This window comes from Pristiophorus japonicus, unplaced genomic scaffold, assembly GCF_044704955.1.
Source record: "Pristiophorus japonicus isolate sPriJap1 unplaced genomic scaffold, sPriJap1.hap1 HAP1_SCAFFOLD_141, whole genome shotgun sequence".
NCBI lineage: Eukaryota > Metazoa > Chordata > Chondrichthyes > Pristiophoridae > Pristiophorus > Pristiophorus japonicus.
Genome location: NW_027251082.1, coordinates 762,338 through 783,368, shown reverse-complemented (window position 1 = coordinate 783,368; position 21,031 = coordinate 762,338). Strand labels below are relative to the sequence as shown.

The following is a 21,031-nucleotide window of genomic DNA, read 5'->3' as shown; positions in this document are numbered from 1 at the left end:
AGAAACATAGAAAATAGGTGCAGGAGTAGGCCATTCGGCCCTTCGAGCCTGCACTGCCATTCAATGAGTTCATGGCTGAACATGCAACTTCAGTACCCCATTCCTGCTTTCTCACCATACCCCTTGATCCCCCTAGTAGTAAGGACTACATCTAACTCCTTTTGGAATATATTTAGTGAATTGGCCTCAACAACTTTCTGTGGTAGAGAATTCCACAGGTTCACCATTCTCTGAGTGCAGAAGTTTCTCCACATCTCAGTTCTAAATGGCCTACCCCTTATCCTAAGACTATGTCCCCTGGTTCTGGACTTCCCCAACATCGGGAAGATTCTTCCCACACATAACTTATCCAGTCATAAGAACATCAGAATTAGGAACAGGAGTAGGCCATCTAGCCCCAGGAGCCTGCTCCAACATTCAACAAGATCATGGCTGATCTGGCCGTGGACTCAGCTCCACTTACCCGCCCGCTCCCCGTAACCCTTAATTCCCTTATTGCTTAAAAATCTATCTATCTGTGACTTGAATACATTCAATGAGCTAGCCTCAACTGCTTCCTTGGGAAGAGAATTCCACAGATTCACAACCCTCTGGGAGAAGAAATTCCTTCTCAACTCGGTTTTAAATTGGCTCCCCTGTATTTTGAGGCTGTGCCCCCTAGTTCTAGTCACCCCGACCAGTGGAAACAACCTCTCTGCCTCTATCTTGTCTATCCCTTTCATTATTTTAAATGTTTCTATAAGATCACCCCTCATCCTTCTCAACTCCAACGAGGAAAGACCCAGTCTACTCAATCTATCATCATAAGGTAACCCCCTCATCTCCGGAATCAGCCTAGTGAATCGTCTCTGTACCCCCTCCAAAGCTAGTATATCCTTCCTTAAGTAAGGTGATCAAAACTGCACGCAGTACTCCAGGTGCGGCCTCAAAAATACCCTATACAGTTGCAGAAAGGCCTCCCTGCTTTTGTACTCCATCCCTCTCGCAATGAAGGCCAACATCCCATTCGCCTTCCTGATTACCTGCTGCACCTGCAAACTAACTTTTTGGGATTCATGCACAAGGACCCTCAGGTACCTCTGCACCGCAGCATGTTGTAATTTCTCCCCATTCAAATAATATTCCCTTTTACTGTTTTTTTTTTCCAAGGTGGATGACCTCACATTTTTCGACATTGTATTCCATCTGCCAAACCTTAGCCCATTCGCTTAACCTATCTAAATCTCTTTGCAGCCTCTCTGTGTCCTATACACAACCCGCTTTCCCACTAATCTTTGAGTCATCTGCAAATTTTGTTACACTACACTCTGTCCCCTCTTCCAGGTCATCTATGTATATTGTAAACAGTTGTGGTCCCAGCACTGATCCCTGTGGCACACCACTAACCACCGATTTCCAACCTGAAAAGGACCTATTTATCCCGACTCTCTGCTATCTGTTCGCCAGCCAATTCTCTATCCATGCTAATACATTTCCTCTGACTCCGCGTACCTTTATCTTCTGCAGTAACCTTTTGTGTGGTACCTTATCGGATGCCTTTTGAAAATCTAAGTACACCACATCCATCGGTACACCTCTATCCACCATGCTCGTTATATCCTCAAAGAATTCCAGTAAATTAGTTTAACATGATTTCCCTTTCATGAAACCATGTTGCGTCTGCTTGATTGCACTATTCCTATCTAGATGTCCTGCTATTTCTTCCTTAATGATAGTTTCAAGCATTTTCCCCACTACAGATGTTAAACTAACCGGCCTTTTGTCTGCCCCCTTTTTTAAACAGAGGCGTTACATTAGCTGCTTTCCAATCCGCTGGTACCTCCCCAGAGTCCAAAGAGTTTTGGTAGATTACAACGAATGCATCTGCTATAACTTCCACCATTTCTTTTAATACCCTGGGATGCATTTCATCAGGACCAGGGGACTTGTCTACCTTGAGTCTCATTAGCCTGTCCAGCACTACCCCCCTAGTGACAGTGATTGTCTCAAGGTCCTCCCTTCCCACATTCCTGTGACCAGCAATTTCTGGCATGGTTTTTGTGTCTTCCACTTTGAAGACCGAAGCAAAATAATTGTTTAAGGTCTCAGCCATTTCCACATTTCCCATTATTAAATCCCCCTTCTCACCCCTGAATGTTGAGTTCCCAGCCTTGGTCACCCTGGAGCCATGTCTCCGTGATGCCAATTACTTCATATCCGTTAACTGCTTTCTGCACAGTTAATTAGTCCACCTTATTCCGAATACTCCTCGCATTGAGGCACAGAGCCTTCAGGCTTGTCTTTTTCACACACTTTGCCCCTTTAGAATTTTGCTGTAATGTGGCCCTTTTTGTTTTTTGCCTTGGGTTTCTCTGCCCTCCACTTTTACTATTCTCCTTTCTATCTTTTGCTTCTGCCTCCATTTTATTTCCCTCTGTCTCCCTGCATAGGTTCCCATCCCCCTGCCATATTCATTTAACTCCTCCCCAACAGCAAGTGTTACATACATCGGCAATCATACAGACCCTCCTACTACTGATAAGTTCACTACCTTCACCATAATTCTGACCACCTATTTGCAACCTGACAATTTATCCCTTACATTTCCCCCCGAATGGCCCTTGGCTATATGCCCAAGATAAGGTATTTCCCAATTAATCCCTCTTGGGTGACCTTCCAGGGTTGTGCTTTCGCCTGGGTAGTGCTTCTTCCCGAGCTGCAGGATCTACCTATTGACTTTCCCATCAAGTTATACTAAGTAAGTCATTTCTGCCTTTATTCAATGTTTTAACTCTAGTACGAGCTCGGGCCTGCCTCTTACGTCGGTTACACATTTTTACAGGATAATACGAGCAAGACGAGTTCCCTTGCACTATTACCAGTATATTTAGTGCAGCATAGTTCGTGTATAAGTCCTTTCCAGCCAACATTTTCTCAGTTTTTAATTTATGCCCCTCCTGGGGTATCCTCTGTTTCTTCTATCTTTCCTCCACTTGGGGTATTCTGTATCCTGCCGAATTCCTGCCCCTCCTGGGGTATCCTCGATGTTGTGGAATGGTGTCCAATTCTGCCACATTCTGCCGCAGTCAGCATTTATTGCCCATCTCTAATTGCCCCTTTAGTGTGCCACCCTCTTGAACCACTGCAGTCCGTGTGGTGATGGTAATTCCACAGTGCTGTTAGGGAGGGAGCTCCAGGTTTTGATTCAGTGCCGATGAAGAAACGGCCAATATATTTCCAAGTCAGGGTGGTGTGTATTTTGGAGGGGAACGTGGAGCTGCTCATGTTCCCATGTGCCTGCTGCCACTGTCTATCTCGGTGGTAGAGGTCGCGGGTTTGTGAGTCTTGGCGAAATGCTGTCGTGCTTCTTCGCGATGATATGCACTGCAGCCACAGTGCACTGGTGCTGGATGGTGTGAAGGTTTAAGGCAACATCCCATTATGTGAAAAGAAACTTCCTGATTTCCATCCTAAATGGCTTATCACTAATTTTTAAAATGATTGTTTTTGACAGAACAGGAGAACTCAGTGGCTCTCACAACAATGAATAATTTAAATGTTAGACATTTTCCTTTCATCTGACATCATATTTCCATTTATCCTCAGACCATTAGGATCTTCAAATAAATTATATTTGTTCCTGTGCAGGTAATTTGAATAGTTGGATGCATTCATATTTTACATATACTTCGATTGAACTGAATACGTGACGACACCTATAGACTGGCGGAAAATGTGTAACCGATTGTTCTGCATTCTGCCGCAGTCGAATTTCACCACTGAGTGTTTCTTCTCTTCAGCTGCTTTAGAGTTTAGCAGCTTAGGTTAATCATGTCGATGGTCACAGATAATAAGAAATAGGAGCAGGAGTAGGCCATATGGCCCCTCGAGCCTGCTCCGCCATTCAAGACAATCATGGCTGATCTGATCATGGACTCAGCTCCACTTCCCACCCGCTCCCCGTAACCCCTTCTCCCTTATCGTGTAAGAAACAGTCTATTTCTGTCTTAAATATATTCAATGTCCCAACCTCCACCGCTCTCTGAGGCAGTGAGTTCCAAAGATCCACAATCCTCTGAGAGAAGACGTTTCTCCTCATCTCAGTTTTATATGGTCGGCCCCTTATTCTAAGATAAGGAAATAGGAGCAGGAGTAGGCCATACGACCCCTCGAGTTCTAGTCTCCTCTATCAGTGGAAACATCCTCTCTGCATCCACCTTGTCAAGCCCCCTCATAATCTTATACATTTCAATAAGATCACCTCTCATTCTTCTGAATTCCAATGAGTAGAGGCCCAACCTACTCAACCTTTCCTCATAATACAACCCCCTCATCTCCGAAATCAACCTTGTGAACCTTCTCTGAACTGGCTCCAAAGCAATTATACCCTTACATAAATATAGAAACCAAAACTGCACGCAGTACTCCAGGTGTGGCCCCCCCCATACCCTGTATAACTGTAGCAAGACTTCCCTGCTTTTATACTCCATCCCCTTTGCAATAAAGGCCAAGATACCATTGGCCTTCCTGATCACTTGCTGTACCTGCATACTGACCTTTTGTGTTTCATGTACAAGTACCCCCAGGTCCCGCTGTACTGCGGCACTTTGCAATTTTTCTCCATTTAAATAATAACTTGCTCTTTGAATTTTTCAGCCAAAGTGCATGACCTCACACTTTCCAACATTGTACTCCATCTGCAAAATGTTTGCCCACTCACTTAGCCTGTCTCTGTCCTTTTGCAGATTTTTTGTGTCCTCCTCACACATTGCTTTTCCTCCCATCTTTATATCATCAGCAAACTTGGCTACGTTACACTCTGTCCCTTCTTCCAAATCATTAATATATATATTATACATATTTGGGGTCCCAGAGCTGATCGCTCCCTCTCCCGACTTATCTCTCGTCCCCTCTCGCTAGGATTATCTCTCTCCCTTCGGTATTCTCTTCTCCCCTCCCCCACCGCTGGCCAGCACGGATCCCATGCAGGCTATTCTCCTCCGGAGCTGAACAATTTGGCCCACGCTGAACTGCAGCGACAATTGTGGGTTACTGCACATGCGTGGACCAGCTGCTAGTTCGCATATGCCTAAGGTGATCAGTGAATTGCACAGGAAAGCCTGGTCCCACCGCCCGCATGCACACAAGGGCACAATATATTGTGCAGATAATCAGTTTGAGTACATATATAGCAGGATTCTTTAAGCACTAATTTAACTTTAGCACTGGATTGCCTATTCTATGCTCTGCTTAGGAGTTGCTTCCCACCCAGGTGGAACAGCTGGAGATGTACATATGTGGCTTGGATGAGCTGCACGTCCTCATGGTTCAACATGGAACAATCTGACCTCATTAGCGTGGAACTTCATTAGAAACTCTACTCCTCGCCACATTATGTCGTCAGTTAGCTCTCGACGAATAGTTCCCATTTACCAGCTGTTCCCAACATAGTTTAATTTCAGAGATGCAACTTCAGAAGATTTGGGTCGCATAGTGGAAACTTGCGGCTCGAGGAGAGAAATATGAATTAACGGCAATTGAAACCATGCAGCAATTAAACTCAGCTTCCTTCCTGTTCTTCACTTGCCCGAGGCTGGATTGGAGTTCGAATTAGGGCTGGGTGCAGGAGCAGGGACTGTGAAACAGGATTCATGGAAATCGATATTAGTGTTACATTTATTCAGCGCAACAAAGGCAGGAAACGGGAAAGTTGGAAACCTGAACTTTAACTTGCCGGTTTTTTTTGGACGGCTTTACAGAAAGATCTTTGTGTGAGTTAAACAGGTGATGCATTCTAACCAGGACACTTTGCTCCCAATTAGATGGCGATGTGACCTTACAGGTCGATCCGCCTTCGGTTCTGGAAGGAGATGCTCTGATGCTCAAGAGTCGGTCTAGATTTTACTATTGTGGTATCATTATCACGTTGGATTTTATCAAGACAATACTAGGATCCATTCAATGAAGCTAACAAACCGCGAAAATCTGCATTGATTTAAGATCAATAGTTCCGAACATAACGGACCTTTTCATTGCACAGTTGCCAATCAGAAATCATAAAGTGTCCGCGTTCACGTTCGCGGTAAGTATGGCGGATATTTAAATGGGAGAAACCTGAATTGTTTTTCTCCCTGGTGTACACATCTGAGAATTTCTGAATCTGTACAAAAGTATACATAGCTATATGATCTCCAAGGATGTTGTTGTGTTAGATCGTCTAATATATTTTCTAAATACATGCAACTTGAACCAATGATTCATAATTGCTGACACATTTGACTTCAGTTTGATAAGTGTGATTAATAATGTGCCGCTTATTCTTTGTCTATTTAAAAATAGGCACGTATGGTAACTTTTTTACTTTTCCTTAAACGACACCTGTCGACCTAATTGGCAATGTTTTGAATGAGTTAGCCTGATTCCACTCGTTTCCCCCTTCCTTCCTCAGTCCTGCTATCATTGGTCCGCCCATTATACATGTGTCTCCATGATTAACTTCTCACTGCCGAAACTATTTCATAAAGATGCCAGAATGGATGATACCAGAAAGGCAAAGTTATACCAACCAGGAAAAGATGAACAGGCTGCATCTGTGTCTCAAGTGACACACAAGGCTGAGCGGTGAACTAATAGAAGGCATTACATTTACTAGCAGCAGGGAGCGCCTTCCCTCTTGTGGCGAAGAGCAAAACTAGAGGCCATCAATGTAAGATAGACACCAAGAAATCAAATACGGAATTCAGCAGAAAATGATTTACTGAGAGAGTGGTGAGATTGTGGCAGCAGTTGCTCAAACAGTGGTTGAAGCGAATAGTATAGACACATGTAAAGGGAGCCTTAGATAAGCATAACACAATAGCTTTTAATTATATAGCTCATTTAACATACAGAAAGGCCCCTGCTGCACAAGAGGTTTGAGTTAAACATTTGGTACCTAGCCACATGGGTAGAAATTAGCGCAGGTGACCAAAAATGTGGTAACGTTTAAGGAATGTCTTCTGTTGCCATGAAGACGCATTTCGACCTGTTCAGCCGCAGCCCCACGTGATCCAGTCGCTGGAGGACCTCCTCCAGGTTTTGTAGGTGCTCGACGGTGTCCCGACCCGTGACCAATATGTCGTCCTGAAAGACCACCATGTGTGGTACCGACTTGAGTAGGCTCTCCGTGTTTCTCTGGAAGATCCTGCAGCCGACCGAATTCCAAACAGGCATCTGTTGTAGATGGACAATCCCTTGTGTGTGTTGATGCAGGTGAGGCCCTTCGAAGACTCCTCCAGCTCCTGCGTCATGTAGGCCGAAGTCAGGTCGAGCTTGGTGAACATCGAGCCTCCTGCCAGCGTCATCTGCCTTAGGTAGCGGGTATTGGTCCTGTAGCGAGAAACGATTAATAGTTACTTTATAACCGCCGCAAATCCAGACCGTGCCATCACTTTTGAGTACTGGAACAATCGGGCTGGCCCACTCGCTGAATTCCACTGGGGAGATGATGCCCTCGCGTTGCAGCCTGTCCAGCTCGATTTCCACTCTCTCCCTCATCATGTGAGGTACCGCTCGCGCCTTGTGGTGAATGGGTTGTGCCTCTGGGACCAAGTAGATCCGCACTTTCGCCCCAGAAAAGTTTCCAATGCCTGGCTCAAAAAGGGAAGGAAATTTGTTAAGACCTGGGTACATGAGGCCTTATCGACATGTGATAGCGCTCAGATGTCATCAAAGTTCCAACGGATTTTGCCCAGCCAGCTCCTTCCAAGCAGTGTGGGGCCATCGCCCGGGACAATCCAGAGTGGCAGTTCATGCACTGTGTCCTCGTAGGTGACCTTGACCATGGCTCTGCCCAGGACAGTGATAAGCTCTTTGGTGTACGTTCTCAGTTTCGTGTGGATGAGGCTCAGGGCTGGTCTGAATGCCTTGTTGCACCACAGTCTCTCAAACATTTTTTTACTCATGATGGATTGGCTAGCGCCAGTGCCCAGTTCCATGGCTACGGGTAAGCCATTCAATTTTAAGTTTTGCATTATAGATGGACATTTTGTCAAAAATGTGTGCACCCTGTATACTTCAGCATCTGCCTCCTCTCTCTGAGGCTTGAAATTGCTTTGATCCACCATGTACCGATCTTCCTCTGCCACGTGGTGGTTAGCAGGTTTTGCAGAGCTTGCAGCTCGTTTGCAAGCTCGTTGGAGATGCCCCATTGTTCCACAGCCCTTGCAAACATACCCTTTGAAGCGGCATGAATAGGCTGAATGGAAGCCTCCACAACGTCAAAGGTGTGAATTGCCTTGCATTCATCCTTTGTTGGGGATTCTCCGTCATCTGGGTCACCTGAGGCCTGCTGGCAGTTGCAAACTCGTGGATTCTGACCTGTACATTTCTGCTCGCAAACACAGTTCCAGTTAATTTATGAACATTGCGAACACTTGTGTGCTGAGAGATTTGTTTGGTGTTATCACTGGTGGACATAAACGCCTTTGCTATCACAATGGCCTTACTGAGGGTCGGTGTCTCTATAGTCAAAAGTTTTCATAGGATGGTCTCGTGGCCAATGCCCAGTACAAAAAAGTCTCTGAGCATTTGCTCCAGGTAACCATCAAACACACATTGTCCTGCAAGTCGCCATAGCTCGGCGACGTAGCTCACCACTTCCTGACCTTCAGATCGCTGGCACGTGTAGAACCGATACCTCGCCATCAGCACGCTCTCCCTTGGGTTAAGATGCTCCTGAACCAGTGTACACAGCTCCTCATATGACTTATCTGTGGGTTTCACCGGAGCCAGAAGATTCTTCATGAGGCTGTAGGTCGGTGCCCCGCAGACCGTGAGGAGGACCGTCTGATTTTTGCAGCGCTTCCTTCTCCGTCCAGCTCGTTAGCTACAAAGTACTGGTCTAGCCGTTCGACATAGGCCTCCCAGTCCTCACCCTCCGAGAACTTCTCCAGGATTCCCACAGTTTGCTGCATCTTTGCGTTGGATTCGTATACTCGTCGCCAGTTATTGTGTTCCTAACACACATGAGGCTACACACAGGGAGGTTAAAGTAACAGTGACCTCAGTCTTTAATAAGACACTCCAGAGTGAGGAACAGGTCTTAGGGGCCGGCTTATATACAGTGCTCCCAAGGGATGCTTTGGGACTTCAGGGGTTGAGCCCCCTGGTGGCGGAACATGGGAGTGCATGCTTTACAGATACACAAGAGAACCAAAATAAGGCTCAACACACAAATCTGATAAAGAATAAAAATGTTTATTTTTGAATACCTATAGCTTGGACAAGGGAGAACAGCAATATAGCAAAATTCACACAACTCGTACCATGCCGTCTCAACCCTTGCTTACCACCGTACAATATTTAAAGCCAAAAACCGCAACGTGTCATCAATACCATTACATTGGGGCCTTTTTACTTTTTCGCGATGAAGCACAGACCATTTTTCCTGTTGTTCAACACCTTGCCTATCCACAAGTCACATTCTGTTACTTTTGCTGTGAAGCACAAGCCATGTTTTCTGTTATTCAATGTCTATCATTGTCAAATTTGCCACCACATTTTCTTGCAGATAAACTTCTTTCTGATTGGCCTTGCGAGTTGTTGCCAGGCAATAACACTTTACCCAGACTGCACCTGCTTACTGGCTTGTCCAATTTTCTGAACACATTTCCCAGACTGCAACACTTATTGCACTATGGTGGGTTTCTAAAAATCCCACTTCAATTCCCCCTTTTGTCCCTGGCTAACCCCAGCCCATGAGACCACCAGAGCTAATCTTAGATAATGCTTTCGACTTCCCGCCCCATTTTACAGTGATCTGCCGCCAAGTTTGGTTATTGCTTAACTGGGCTTTAAATTCCTCCATGCATCAACAGTCGTTCTTTCTCCTGCATACGAGTGATTGCTTTAGCTTGCTGCCTATGTCTACACTTCCTACAAGCTGCACAAGTCATTATCAACCAGCACAGTGCCAAAATCAATTGTACTTCCACCAATATGTGCAAAATAACGTTCAGTCCCCAGTTCCATGCCTTCTCGTACCGGGGGGTATGTTAAAGGTCTTTTGCAATGTCCTTGCACAGTTCGTGCAGCTCCTGTTTGAGCACGTGATATTGTTTTGTGCTTGTCAGCAGAGGATTATTTATGTCTTCCAGGTCCTCGGGCAGGTGGGATATTGGTGCAGCCAGTTCACTTTCATATTGGTGCAAATCTTGTTTAATTTTATCAGTCAGGTTCAGGGTAATGGTTTCTCGAGCATGGATATACGTCATTCGTGTTCGTCTGATTGTAACCGGTAGTCTCGGGGTGAAGCAGAAGTTGTGATTAGTGATATTACATTGATAAATACCATTGTCATAAGATGGTTGTTTGGTTAACACAGTGCTCCCCCTTTCCGCGGTCGACTGTGTGGGTTTATTCGGATTCTGATGGGTTTATTTCTAAGACACACCCAATGGTTTGATTAAAGCCGCACCCATCCCCGCTTCCCTGGCCTACTGGATGTGGACATATCGTTAGGCTTCTTACCCTGGGGGACCCCTCGCATGGTTCCATTCTGTTTGATCGCATATTAATCCATTGGGCAGTACCGCATATAGTTCTCACCCCGGATTAGCCCCAAGTTTTCTACCTCAAACTGGGGATGTGGTCCAGACTCCCCCTTCACCATTACTGGATTCATTAGGACCATCCCCACCAGGGCAGAATGTGAATCTGTGCATCTGCATGTCACCGGAAAGACTCTTGTCATTCCTTTCATGGTGCATGCGTCCAGTGACCCTGGGTGCTGTGCCAGGCGGACCAGGTGGGTGCTGTTAATCCGGTCTGGGACTTGGCCCCTGTGTATTTGCTCCAGGTTCTCCCTGACCTGCCCATCATCCATCCACTGTAAGCATGACAGGGCTCTCGCTGAACCTCTGCTTTTTCCGCATCGAATTCTTGGTCAATCAGGAGGTTAATGGTGACAGCATGGCCCTCCATCCTTTTGACTAAGCTCCCTGCTGCTTCATCGTCTACCCACACATCCTCTTTGGCTGCGTCTATCTGTCTCTGCAGCAACTTCCTGGCTGTGTCTTTATAGCTTGTATGTCTAGGGCTGTTGACCGCTGTTACGAGGTCATTGAGTAGACCCCGTTTCTGTCGGTGGGTCTGACCCGCTTTCAGAGGGCTCCAGTATCTGGATGCCCCCGAGGCATCCTGGGATTCTTTTAACACTATTCGAGTGTACAATGCCCGTACCTTAAGGTCACATTTTTCTGGTAGCCCTATGTCCGTCAGGTTTACTATTACAGGTAATATCTCATGGTGTACATTTTCATACAATTGAATTCCCTCCCTTCTCAGGACCAACCCGCTTGGGGGTCCTGCGGTAGGTAGGGGACATTCTAACGGTTTTGGTGCTGTCGTTAGTGGCCACTCGCCTGCCCATCTCACCCATATTATTGGTGAGGGACATGACCCGTCTTTATAAATGCAATTGTAATACCTGGGTCGAAATGTTCATTCTGCCCTGAGGCATACCGTAATGACATTAGGCTTATGATTTCTAACATGTGAATCTATGTCACAGTATTCTTCCATTTCTTTTTGCATAAGATTCCTCAAAGTCCTTATGGTGATAATAATGGTTGCGATAATAGTTACAATCGCTGAGGGGTGTCCATATAGAGACACTAGCAAGGTTACAGGATATACATGCCGTTCGGTGGGATATCAGAGATTCCTAACATTTTCGGTTGGGCCCCCTTGCATCTTCAGATGATGCCATTTAGTGGCAGATCAAAGTCCACCAGACCTCCTTCTAACCGAAAGATCCCCGATATGTGGGGATTCCATCCACCACAATTATTCATCTGAATTCGGGACCCTTGGGTCTTCCTCATGTTGTTCCGTTGTCTGGATCATCCATAACAGTATCATCATCCGCCAGGCCATCCTGGAAAAGGGAGGGACGCCCCTGGGCCATCCACTATATGTCAATGTAGCTATTCAACTGGGACCAATGTTTCCACCATCCTATTCCATTCATATTCACATATGCACACGTCTCGCCTCTGACCAATATCTCGTATGGTTCCAACCACCGTGGCATGAATCTGGTTCATCCCGGTAACCATTACTTTCTCCCACACTTGGGGAAGATCTACTGGGGACTCTAACTCCTCTTGTTCGTCCCGGCCTTCCTGTTGTTCCCTTACTTCCTGTCTCATATACTTCACTCCATTACATATCTTCTAGTCTGATCCTGCAATGGGCCCACATCGGACCCTCCTGTGATTATACCTTCGGGTAATCGCATTGGCGACCAGTCATGAGTTCATATGGAGTTAATCCTGTTGTCTGGTTAGAGGTTGCTCTTTGTCTCATCAGGATAGCAGCTCAGCCCAAGCCTGTCCAGTTTCTTGGGTGGCTTTTGACAGGGCTGTCTTTATTGTCTGATTCATCCGTTCTACCATCCCCGAACTCTGTGGATGGTAGGGGATGTGAAATTTTTGATTAATGCCCGGATTACGTTGGACACATGTAATGCATTGCTGGCAATACTTAGCAATGTCTCGTCCCATGCCTGGCCACCAATCTCGAGAGACACTACTGAGGATGGTATTTCACCCGGCATGGTTAATGTCGTGGTGCAGTCCCATGAGCATCTTTCTTATACAAGTAGGGGCTGTCACCTTCCCGTCCTTTCTCCACACGGAGTCTGGATCTGGTGCCCCTCCCTGCCTTTTCCATTCAGTCTCCTCTTCATCACTTACATCTGCATGTCATTTACAATGTCAATATCTTCAGTAATCATACTACTTGCTGATTCCTCCTTCACTTCGGACGAAACTGCTGCCTCCTGTGCAGCCTTGTCGGCGACATCATTACCTCTCTGGACATCATCCACCACTCTCTGGTGGGCTTTGACCTTTAGTACTGCTGCCTCAGCATTTACTAGCTGCGTTTAATAGCAGCCTAATTCAGCCTTCATGTTTGAAGGCCTGAGCAGACATACACCCATCTCCCCCAGGCGGTCATGTAGTCATGGACTACTCCAAAAGCATAGCGGCTGTCTGTGTAGATATTTGCCTGCTTGCCTTCAGCTAATTGGAGGGCATCTGTCAGGGCAGTGAGTTCTGCCACTTGTGTGGAAAGTCCTCCGTCCAGTCCCCCACTTAGGACGGTGTCAAGAGCTCCATTGACCTTTGCCCACCCCGTATGTGGGGTCCCTTGGATATATTTGCGTACCCGTCCACATAAAGGGTTAAATCGGGGTCATCGAGTGGGATCTCACATATTACCATGTGAGTCTTCCCACTCTCGGGCATGGCAATCATGGGGTTCACCTGTGGCCAGGAGACCCTCTGCAGGGTTTCCCCAATTTCCCGTAGTATTTTCACCAACTCATCAGAGGGGAGCAGAACTGCCTCCCATTAAGTCCTGCGTACATTGGACATGGATCTTAGTTTCCCGGTGTTGAGCATTTGAGTGTGTTTAATGTGCAGTACAATCTCCCCGCTCATCACTACTGGTTCACTGACTTTCACTGACCACATTGCACAGCCCAGAGCATCACACCGGGACAGACCGACTGCCACGGTTGACTGTTGGGTTGAGTAATCGGCAACAGGATGCATTTGTCCCCATGCATCTGAGTGACCACTGCCCCATAGAATCGTTCTTCATTTTTGCAGTAAATGTGGAAAGGTATGTCCATGTTCGGGAGTCTCACCCCAGGTGCAGGCATTGAGGCTTCCTTAAACTTGCGCAAAACATAAAAGCAGATAGTAAAAGCTTTTACAGATATACCAAACGGGAAAGAGTGACTAAAGTAAATGTTGGTCCCTTAGAAGATGAGAAGGGGGATTTAATAATGGGAAATGTGGAAATGGCTGAGACCTTAAACAATTATTTTGCTTCGGTCTTCACAGTGGAAGACACAAAAACCATGCCAAAAATTGCTGGTCACAGGAATGTGGGAAGGGAGGACCTTGAGATAATCACTATCACTAGGGGAGGTAGTGCTGGACAGGCGAATGGGATTCAAGGTAGACAAGTCCCCTGGTCCTGATGAAATGCATCCCAGGGTATTAAAAGAGATGGCGGAAGTTATAGCAGATGCATTCGTTATAATCTACCAAAATGCTCTGGACTCTGGGGAGGTACCAGCGGATTGGAAAGCAGCTAATGTAACGCCTCTGTATAAAAAAGGGGGCAGACAAAAGGCAGGTAACTATTGGCCGGTTAGTTTAACATCTGTAGTGGGGGAAATGCTTGAAACTATCATTAAGGAAGAAATAGCGGGACATCTAGATAGGAATAGTGCAATCAAGCAGACACAGCATGGATTCATGAAGGGGAAATCATGTTTAACTAATTTACTGGAATTCTTTGAGGATATAACGAGCATGGTGGATAGAGGTGTACCGATGGATGTGGTGTATTTAGATTTCCAAAAGGCATTCGATAAGGTGCCACACAAAAGGTTACTGCAGAAGATAAAGGTACGCGGAGTCAGAGGAAATGTATTAGCATGGATAGAGAATTGATTAGCTAACAGAAAGCAGAGAGTTGGGATAAATGGGTCCTTTTCGGGTTGGAAATCGATGGTTAGTGGTGTGCCACAGGGATCGGTGCTGGGACTACAACTGTTTACAATATACATAGATGACCTGGAAGAGGGGACAGAGTGTAGTGTAACAACATTTGCAGATGACACAAAGATTAGTGGGAAAGCGGGTTATGTAGAGGACACAGAGAGGCTGCGAAGAGATTTAGATAGGTTAAGCGAATGGGCTAAGGTTTGGCAGATGGAATACAATGTCGGGAAGTGTGAGGTCATCCACCTTGGGGAAAAAAAACAGTAAAAGGGAATATTATTTGAATGGGGAGAAATTACAACATGCTGAGGTGCAGAGGGACCTGGGGATCCTTGTGCATGAAACTCTTTTGAGTTTACCTGAAAAAAACATAAACATTAAACCGTGCCACCCGCCCTGGGTGACATGGCAGACATTTTCAAGGCCCCTTTTTTTTTTTTTCCTTTTTTTGTGGGTTTTTTTTGTTTTTTTTTTTGGGCGCTAAAATCACATTTTTCCAAGTGCCCCCAATAAAAGGGAAGGGGACACTAAAAGCACCGGCAATTAAAACAAATTAAACTTTAAAACGTAAAATCAAATTAAAATTTGGTTGCCGGGCGTGATGATGCACTCCAGTCCCTCCGGTGCCCACCTCTCGCGGAAGGCCGCGAGCGTACCGGTGGACACCGCGTGCTCCATCTCCAAGGACACCCTGGACCGGATGTAAGAGCGGAAGAGAGGCAGGCAGTCAGGTTGAACGACCCCCTCGACCGCCCGCTGCCTGGACCGGCTGATGGCACCCTTGGCCGTGCCCAGGAGCAGTCCTACGAGGAGGCTCCCCTCCGCACAGGGTGCCCAAAGATCAGGAGTGTGCGACTGAAGTGCAGCCAGAATTTCAGGAGCAGCCCCTTCAAATAATGGAACAGGGGCTGCAACCTTGTGCACTCAATAAAAACATGGAACACGGACTCCTCCAGACCGCAGAAATTGCAGGCGGCCTGGGAGTCCGTGAACCGGCTTAAAAATTTGTTGCACGGCACTGCTCCGTGCACCACCCTCCAGGCCAAGTCCCCGATGAATAGTGGGAGGACCCCTGCGTAGAGTGCCCTCCATCGGGGACCCCCGCCTCCTCCGGACGGCAAGATGGTACGCCATGGCGTGTCCGGACGGCCGGCGAGGATGGCAAAGTTGAGAGTGTGCAGGAGCAGCCCGTACAGGAAACCCCTCCGCGCGGAACTGAAAGGCACGGAGGGGATTTCCCCGAGGCGGCTCAAGTTGTGAGGCGCCGGCCCCCGAGGGAGGTTCCGGGGTTTGGCGCCGATGAGGAATTCCGTCCGGACGGGGGTCAGTTCGGACGGGATCTCCCCACGTGCTTGAGCCTCCTCGATGCACCTAACGGAGTCAAGGCTCAGAGCTGTTTTTAGCGACTCGATGGCATCGGCCGCGTGGCGGACGTTGGCAGAGTTTAGGCGCCGCGCCAGCGTGTCTGGCGCCATCCAGCCCGCTCCTCCGCCATCAAGCAGGTCCCTGACCCTGGTCACCTCACCAGCCACAGCCCTCTCTTCCGACCGCCACATAAAGCCTCGGTCGTGGAGGTACGGATTCCCGAGCAGCGGTTCCTGCAGGACGGCCGCCACTCCAGCCGGCGGAGAGCTGCGCTTGGTGGAGACTTTGTTCCAGACCCTGATGAGTTCCCTGTAAAAGACAGGCAGCTCCCGGAGGGCGGTCCTGGCACCCCCCAAGTTCACAAACAGGAGCTGCGTGTCATAATTGAGGTCGAGCTGCTGGCGGAAGAAATACCTCGCCAGAGCACACCACCTAGGAGGGGGCTCGACGTAAAGGTATCTCTGCAGGGTCTGAAGACGGAAAGTCGCGAGCTGGGCGCTGACGCACACCAACGACTGACCGCCCTCCTCAAGCGGGAGACTCAAGACCGCGGCAGAGACCCAGTGCTTCCTGTTGTTCCAGAAGAAGTCCACCAGCTTCTTCTGTATCTTGGCGACAAACGCAGGGGGAGGGGTCAAAGTGACCAGCCGGTACCACAGCATTGCGGCCACCAGCTGGTTTATGACTAGCGCTCGACCCCTGTAGGACAGCACTCGGAGCAGTCCTGTCCAGCACCCTAGGCGAGCGGCGACCTTGGCCTCCAGCTCCTGCCAGTTCGCCGGCCAGGCTCCCTCGTCGGGGCTAAGGTAGACTCCCAGATAGAGGAGATGGGTCGTGCTCCAGGCAAAAGGCCTGAGCTCCTCCGGCAGGGAGTCCACCCGCCACTGACCCACCAGGAGTCCGGAACATTTCTCCCAGTTGATCCTGGCGGAGGACGCGGCCGAGTAAATCTCCTGGCACTCACGCATCCTCCTCAGGTCAGCGGGATCCTCTACCGCGAGGAGCACGTCATCGGCGTAAGCCGAGAGGACGACCTCCACGCCCGGCCCTTGCAGAGCCAGTCCCGTCAACCTCGTCCGCAAGAGGCGCAGGAAAGGCTCCACGCAAACGGCGTATAACTGGCCAGACATGGGGCATCCCTGGCGCACCCCTCTCCTAAAGCGAAGGGGCGCCGTCAAGGACCCGTTAACCTTAATCAGACACTCCGCGGCGGCGTACAAAAGTCGGATCCGGGCGACGAAATGCGTCCCGAACCCGAAAGCGCGCAGAGTTCCGAGCAGATCGTCATGGTCCACCCTGTCGAACGCCTTCTCTTGGTCGAGGGATAGGAAGGCGACCGACAGACCAGCCTCCTGGGAACAATGGATGAGGTCCCGGACCAGATGGATGTTATCGTGGATTGTCCGGCCCGGGACCGTGTAGGACTGGTCGGGGTGGATCATGTGGTCCAGCACGGCACCAAGGCGAGCAGACATCGCCCTGGCGAAGATTTTTTAGTCCGTGCTGAGGAGGGAGACCGGGCGCCAGTTCTTAAGGAGGCGGAGATCGCCCTTCTTAGGCAGCAGGACGATGACTGCCCTGCGCCAAGAGAAGGGCATCTCCCCGGTCGCCAGACTTTCCCCCAGGACCCGCGCGTAGTCGCTCCCCAGGACATCCCAGAACGCCCTGTGGAACTCCACGGTCAGCCCGTCCAGCCCCGGGGATTTTCCCCTCGAGAGCCGGTCGAGGGCACCGGTCAGCTCCGCCAGGCTTAGCGGAGCTTCCAGATTTTCGGCGCCCTCCGGGCTGACCTTCGGCAGGTCCTCCCACAAAACTCTACGCGCTTCCTCGCTGGACGGATCCGGAGAGAACAGAGCCCCGTAATATTCACGGGCCCTGTTGTTGACGCCCTCCGGATCCGAGACGAGAGAGCCGTCGTCGGCCAGCAGCGTCAAGAGCTGCTTACGGACACTCTGCCTTTTTTCCAGCGAGTAGAAGAAGGGGGAGCCGCGGTCCAGATCCCGCAGGAACCGGATCCGCGACCTCACGAACGCGCCTCGGGACCTGACGAGCTGCAGGTCCTTCAGCGCGGCCTTCTTCGCTTCGTGCACCGTCCGCAGGGCCGGGTCCTGGACGACTTGACCGAGACGAGATTCCAGGTTGAGCACCTCTTTTTCTAGGCGCCCGACTCTGGCCGCCCGCCTCTTGGTCGACCCCCTCGCGTACTCTTGACAGAAGACGCGGACGTGAGCCTTGCCCACGTCCCACCATAGCCTCAAGGAGGGGAAGCCCCCCTGCTTCCTTCTCCAGTCGGACCAGAATCGACGGAACGAGTCCTGGAACCGCACGTCCTCCAGCAGCCGGTTGTTAAAGTGCCAGTACGTGGACCCCGTCCTCGCGCGGAGCGAAGCGAGCTCCGCCCACACCAGGTGGTGGTCCGAACACGGCACCAGCCGCATAGAGGCCGCCGGGACGCAGGAAACGTACGCCCGAGACACGTAAAGGCGGTTGACTCTAGACCATCCAACTCCAGGCCTCACCCAAGTAAAGGCGCTGGAGTCGGGGTGGAGATTTCGCCAGACGTCCACCAAGTCGAAGGACCCGACCAGGTCCCTCAACTTCTCCATCGCCGTCATGCACTGCGGGGCACCGGAGCGGTCCCTCGCCTCGAGGGTGCAGTTAAAATCCCCCCCGAGGACAATGCAGTCGCCGACGTCGACGGAGCCAAGAAGAGCGGACACCTCTTCAAAGAAGCGCGTTTGCTGCGGGCCGGGATGAGGGGCGTACACGTTCACGAGATGGAGCGGCACGTCCCCCAGGCGAACCGTTACGTGCAGCAAGCGGCCTGGCACGGGCTCCTCGACCCCCAAGATCTCCGGCTGAAAATGCGGGCCCAGCAAGATGGCCACCCCACTAGAAATGGCGGTGAGGTGGCTCATGCGGACCTCTCCTTGCCATTCCAGGAGCCACGTGGCTTCGTCTCCCGGAACGGTGTGGGTTTCTTGCAGGAAGCACACCGCATATTTCCCCTCCCGCAGGAGCGAAAAATTGTCAAATCTACGGCGTGCCTCTCTGCCGCCGTTGATGTTGAGGCTGGCTATGGTTATCTTCATGGCAAAAGCATAGTGCAACCTCTACCTTAACCTATTGTGGGGGAGGGAGCGGAGTCTTTTGTTGAACTCCGCTCCCTCCGCAGCCCAGCGAGGAGTCCCTCGAGCTCGCGCAGCTCAAGGTGCTGCTCCTATGTCAAGGGCCCGCCCGCGGCCAAGGTTTTAACGGCGGCGCGGACAGACCCCTTGATCAGCTCTGGCTCGGACCATTTTTCCAGGGCCAGTCGGGCTTGGTCGCGGCGACCCCGGCTCTGGGCCAAAAAGTCCCGGAGTTCCTATGCAGGAATGAGGATGGTCTCGGCGGCGGCCGTGAGCAGATCCACCGCCTCACTGGCGGTGGTCTCTAGGTCTTCTCCCGCGTCCCCCACCGAGTCCCCGTCCTCCTCCGGGAGGTGGCCGCCAGCAGCCGGCCCATCGACCGCACAAGGTACGGCAAATGAACCGGCCGCTCCAACCGGCCCTGGCACTGCCCCGATCCCACCCCCAGGATCGTCGGCAGAGGAGTCCCCACTGGGCTCTTTTAAAAATGGTGCTGGGTCGGGAAAGGACAGCGGAAGGGGTTCCCCCTCCGCCCCAGGAACCGGAGAACAAGGAGAGACCCGGCCATAGGAAATCCCCAGGCTCCCCAAGTGCTCCAGCTCCAAAGTAAGAGGCGAGGGTGGGTGTTCCTCCCCCTCCCCGCTGCCACCCCCCGGCCCAGCATCTACAGTTTCATTAAAATCAGTTTGTGTTTCTGCCGGGTCGAGCGACTCCCGGGGGAAGTTGGGTATTGGCTGGGCGGGCTCAGGTTCGGCCTTTTCGGCCCCGCACGCCTCAGTCCCCGGGACGCTCGACCCGGCGGCTACGCATTCCTCCGCGTTCCCCATGCCCCCCACGACAGGCAGATCTTCCACTCCATCCCCAGGAGGCAGCGGCTGGGCAGCCTCGACTGCCTCACCCTCCCCGGGGACAGACTCCTCCCGCCTACAGCGCAGCTTGGGGGCGCTGGTGGGGGACGCGGGACACGCGGCGGGCACCGACTCCTCCGCGGAGGGATGTTGTTCCCCCTCCGCCTCATCGGAGCCGCGCCTCCTTTTGTTCCTGGGGGCGCGCGGAGGCAGGGAGACCCCCATGTCTGCCGAGGCCTCCCGCTCCGCCCCCCCCTTTTCCTTTTCTTGCCCGCGCCCGGGCCCCTCTGTGGTGTTATTCAAGGGCCCGGGCACGGGCTCGGGGCACCACGCGCTCGCCGGTGACGGGGTTGGGCTGAGCGCGGTGTTCAAGCTGTCTGGCGCACCGAGGGGACCCGCCTCTAGATATTTCTCCTTGTTCCGCGCCTTCTTTCCGGTCGGACACTCTCCCTCCCCCCCGCCGGAGGCCCTGAAAACAAAGGCCCCCGACGATGCCCGCACAACTACGGCTCCCGGCACGCGGACGCAACTAGGGGGAGGGGTGGCGGCGGCGCCAGCCTTGGCCGCCTTCGGTGGTTTGGCGGCCTTGGAAGCGGGGCAGTTCTTACGAACGTGCCCCACCTCCCTGCAGGCATGGCACCGCACGCCGTCCGACGTCCAGAAGACGCGGTAGGCAGTCCCCTCGTGCACCACATTAAAGTTCCCCTCCGTCGTCTCCTCCCGCGCCAGCCGGACAAAGAGATGGCGGCGGAAGGAGAACACGTGGCGCAGGCTGTTCTCCCTGAGGCCGAGCGGTATGGGGTTGATCCCCGACCTTACCTCCCCCAGTTGTTGTAGGTGAGGGAGGAGGAGCTCAGCGGGAACAAAGGGCGGGACGTTTGAAATGATGACCCTCTGCGCGGTGGCCTCGAGAGGGTCCACCGGCAGGAACGTCCTGCCCACCGTGAGCCCCTTTTCGAGGGCCAGGGACACCGCCCGCTCCGACCCCAGGAAGAACACGGCCTTCCCAGACATCTTGGAGGCCGCGACAATGTCCGAGGGGCCGACTACCCCAGCCATCGCCCGCACGCACTCCTCGATGGTCATTGTGGGGTGAGTGTAGCTCTTGACCCCGTGTTTCCTGGTGATTAATCTGAATGGTGGCAGG

General features: G+C 50.9%; 1 protein-coding gene across 1 annotated transcript in view; it reads left to right on the top strand.

Moving 5' to 3' along the window:
• Nucleotides 1-5,326, top strand: part of LOC139242649 (probable G-protein coupled receptor 139) — a gene marked incomplete at its 5' end in the record, with an annotated part of 51,837 nt that extends 46,511 nt beyond the window's left edge. The window contains one exon of the mRNA XM_070870453.1: nucleotides 5,252-5,326. Coding sequence (XP_070726554.1) covers nucleotides 5,252-5,326 — 75 coding nt within the window. The remainder of the gene's footprint in view (nucleotides 1-5,251) is intronic.
• Nucleotides 5,327-21,031: the final 15,705 nt, after the last annotated feature.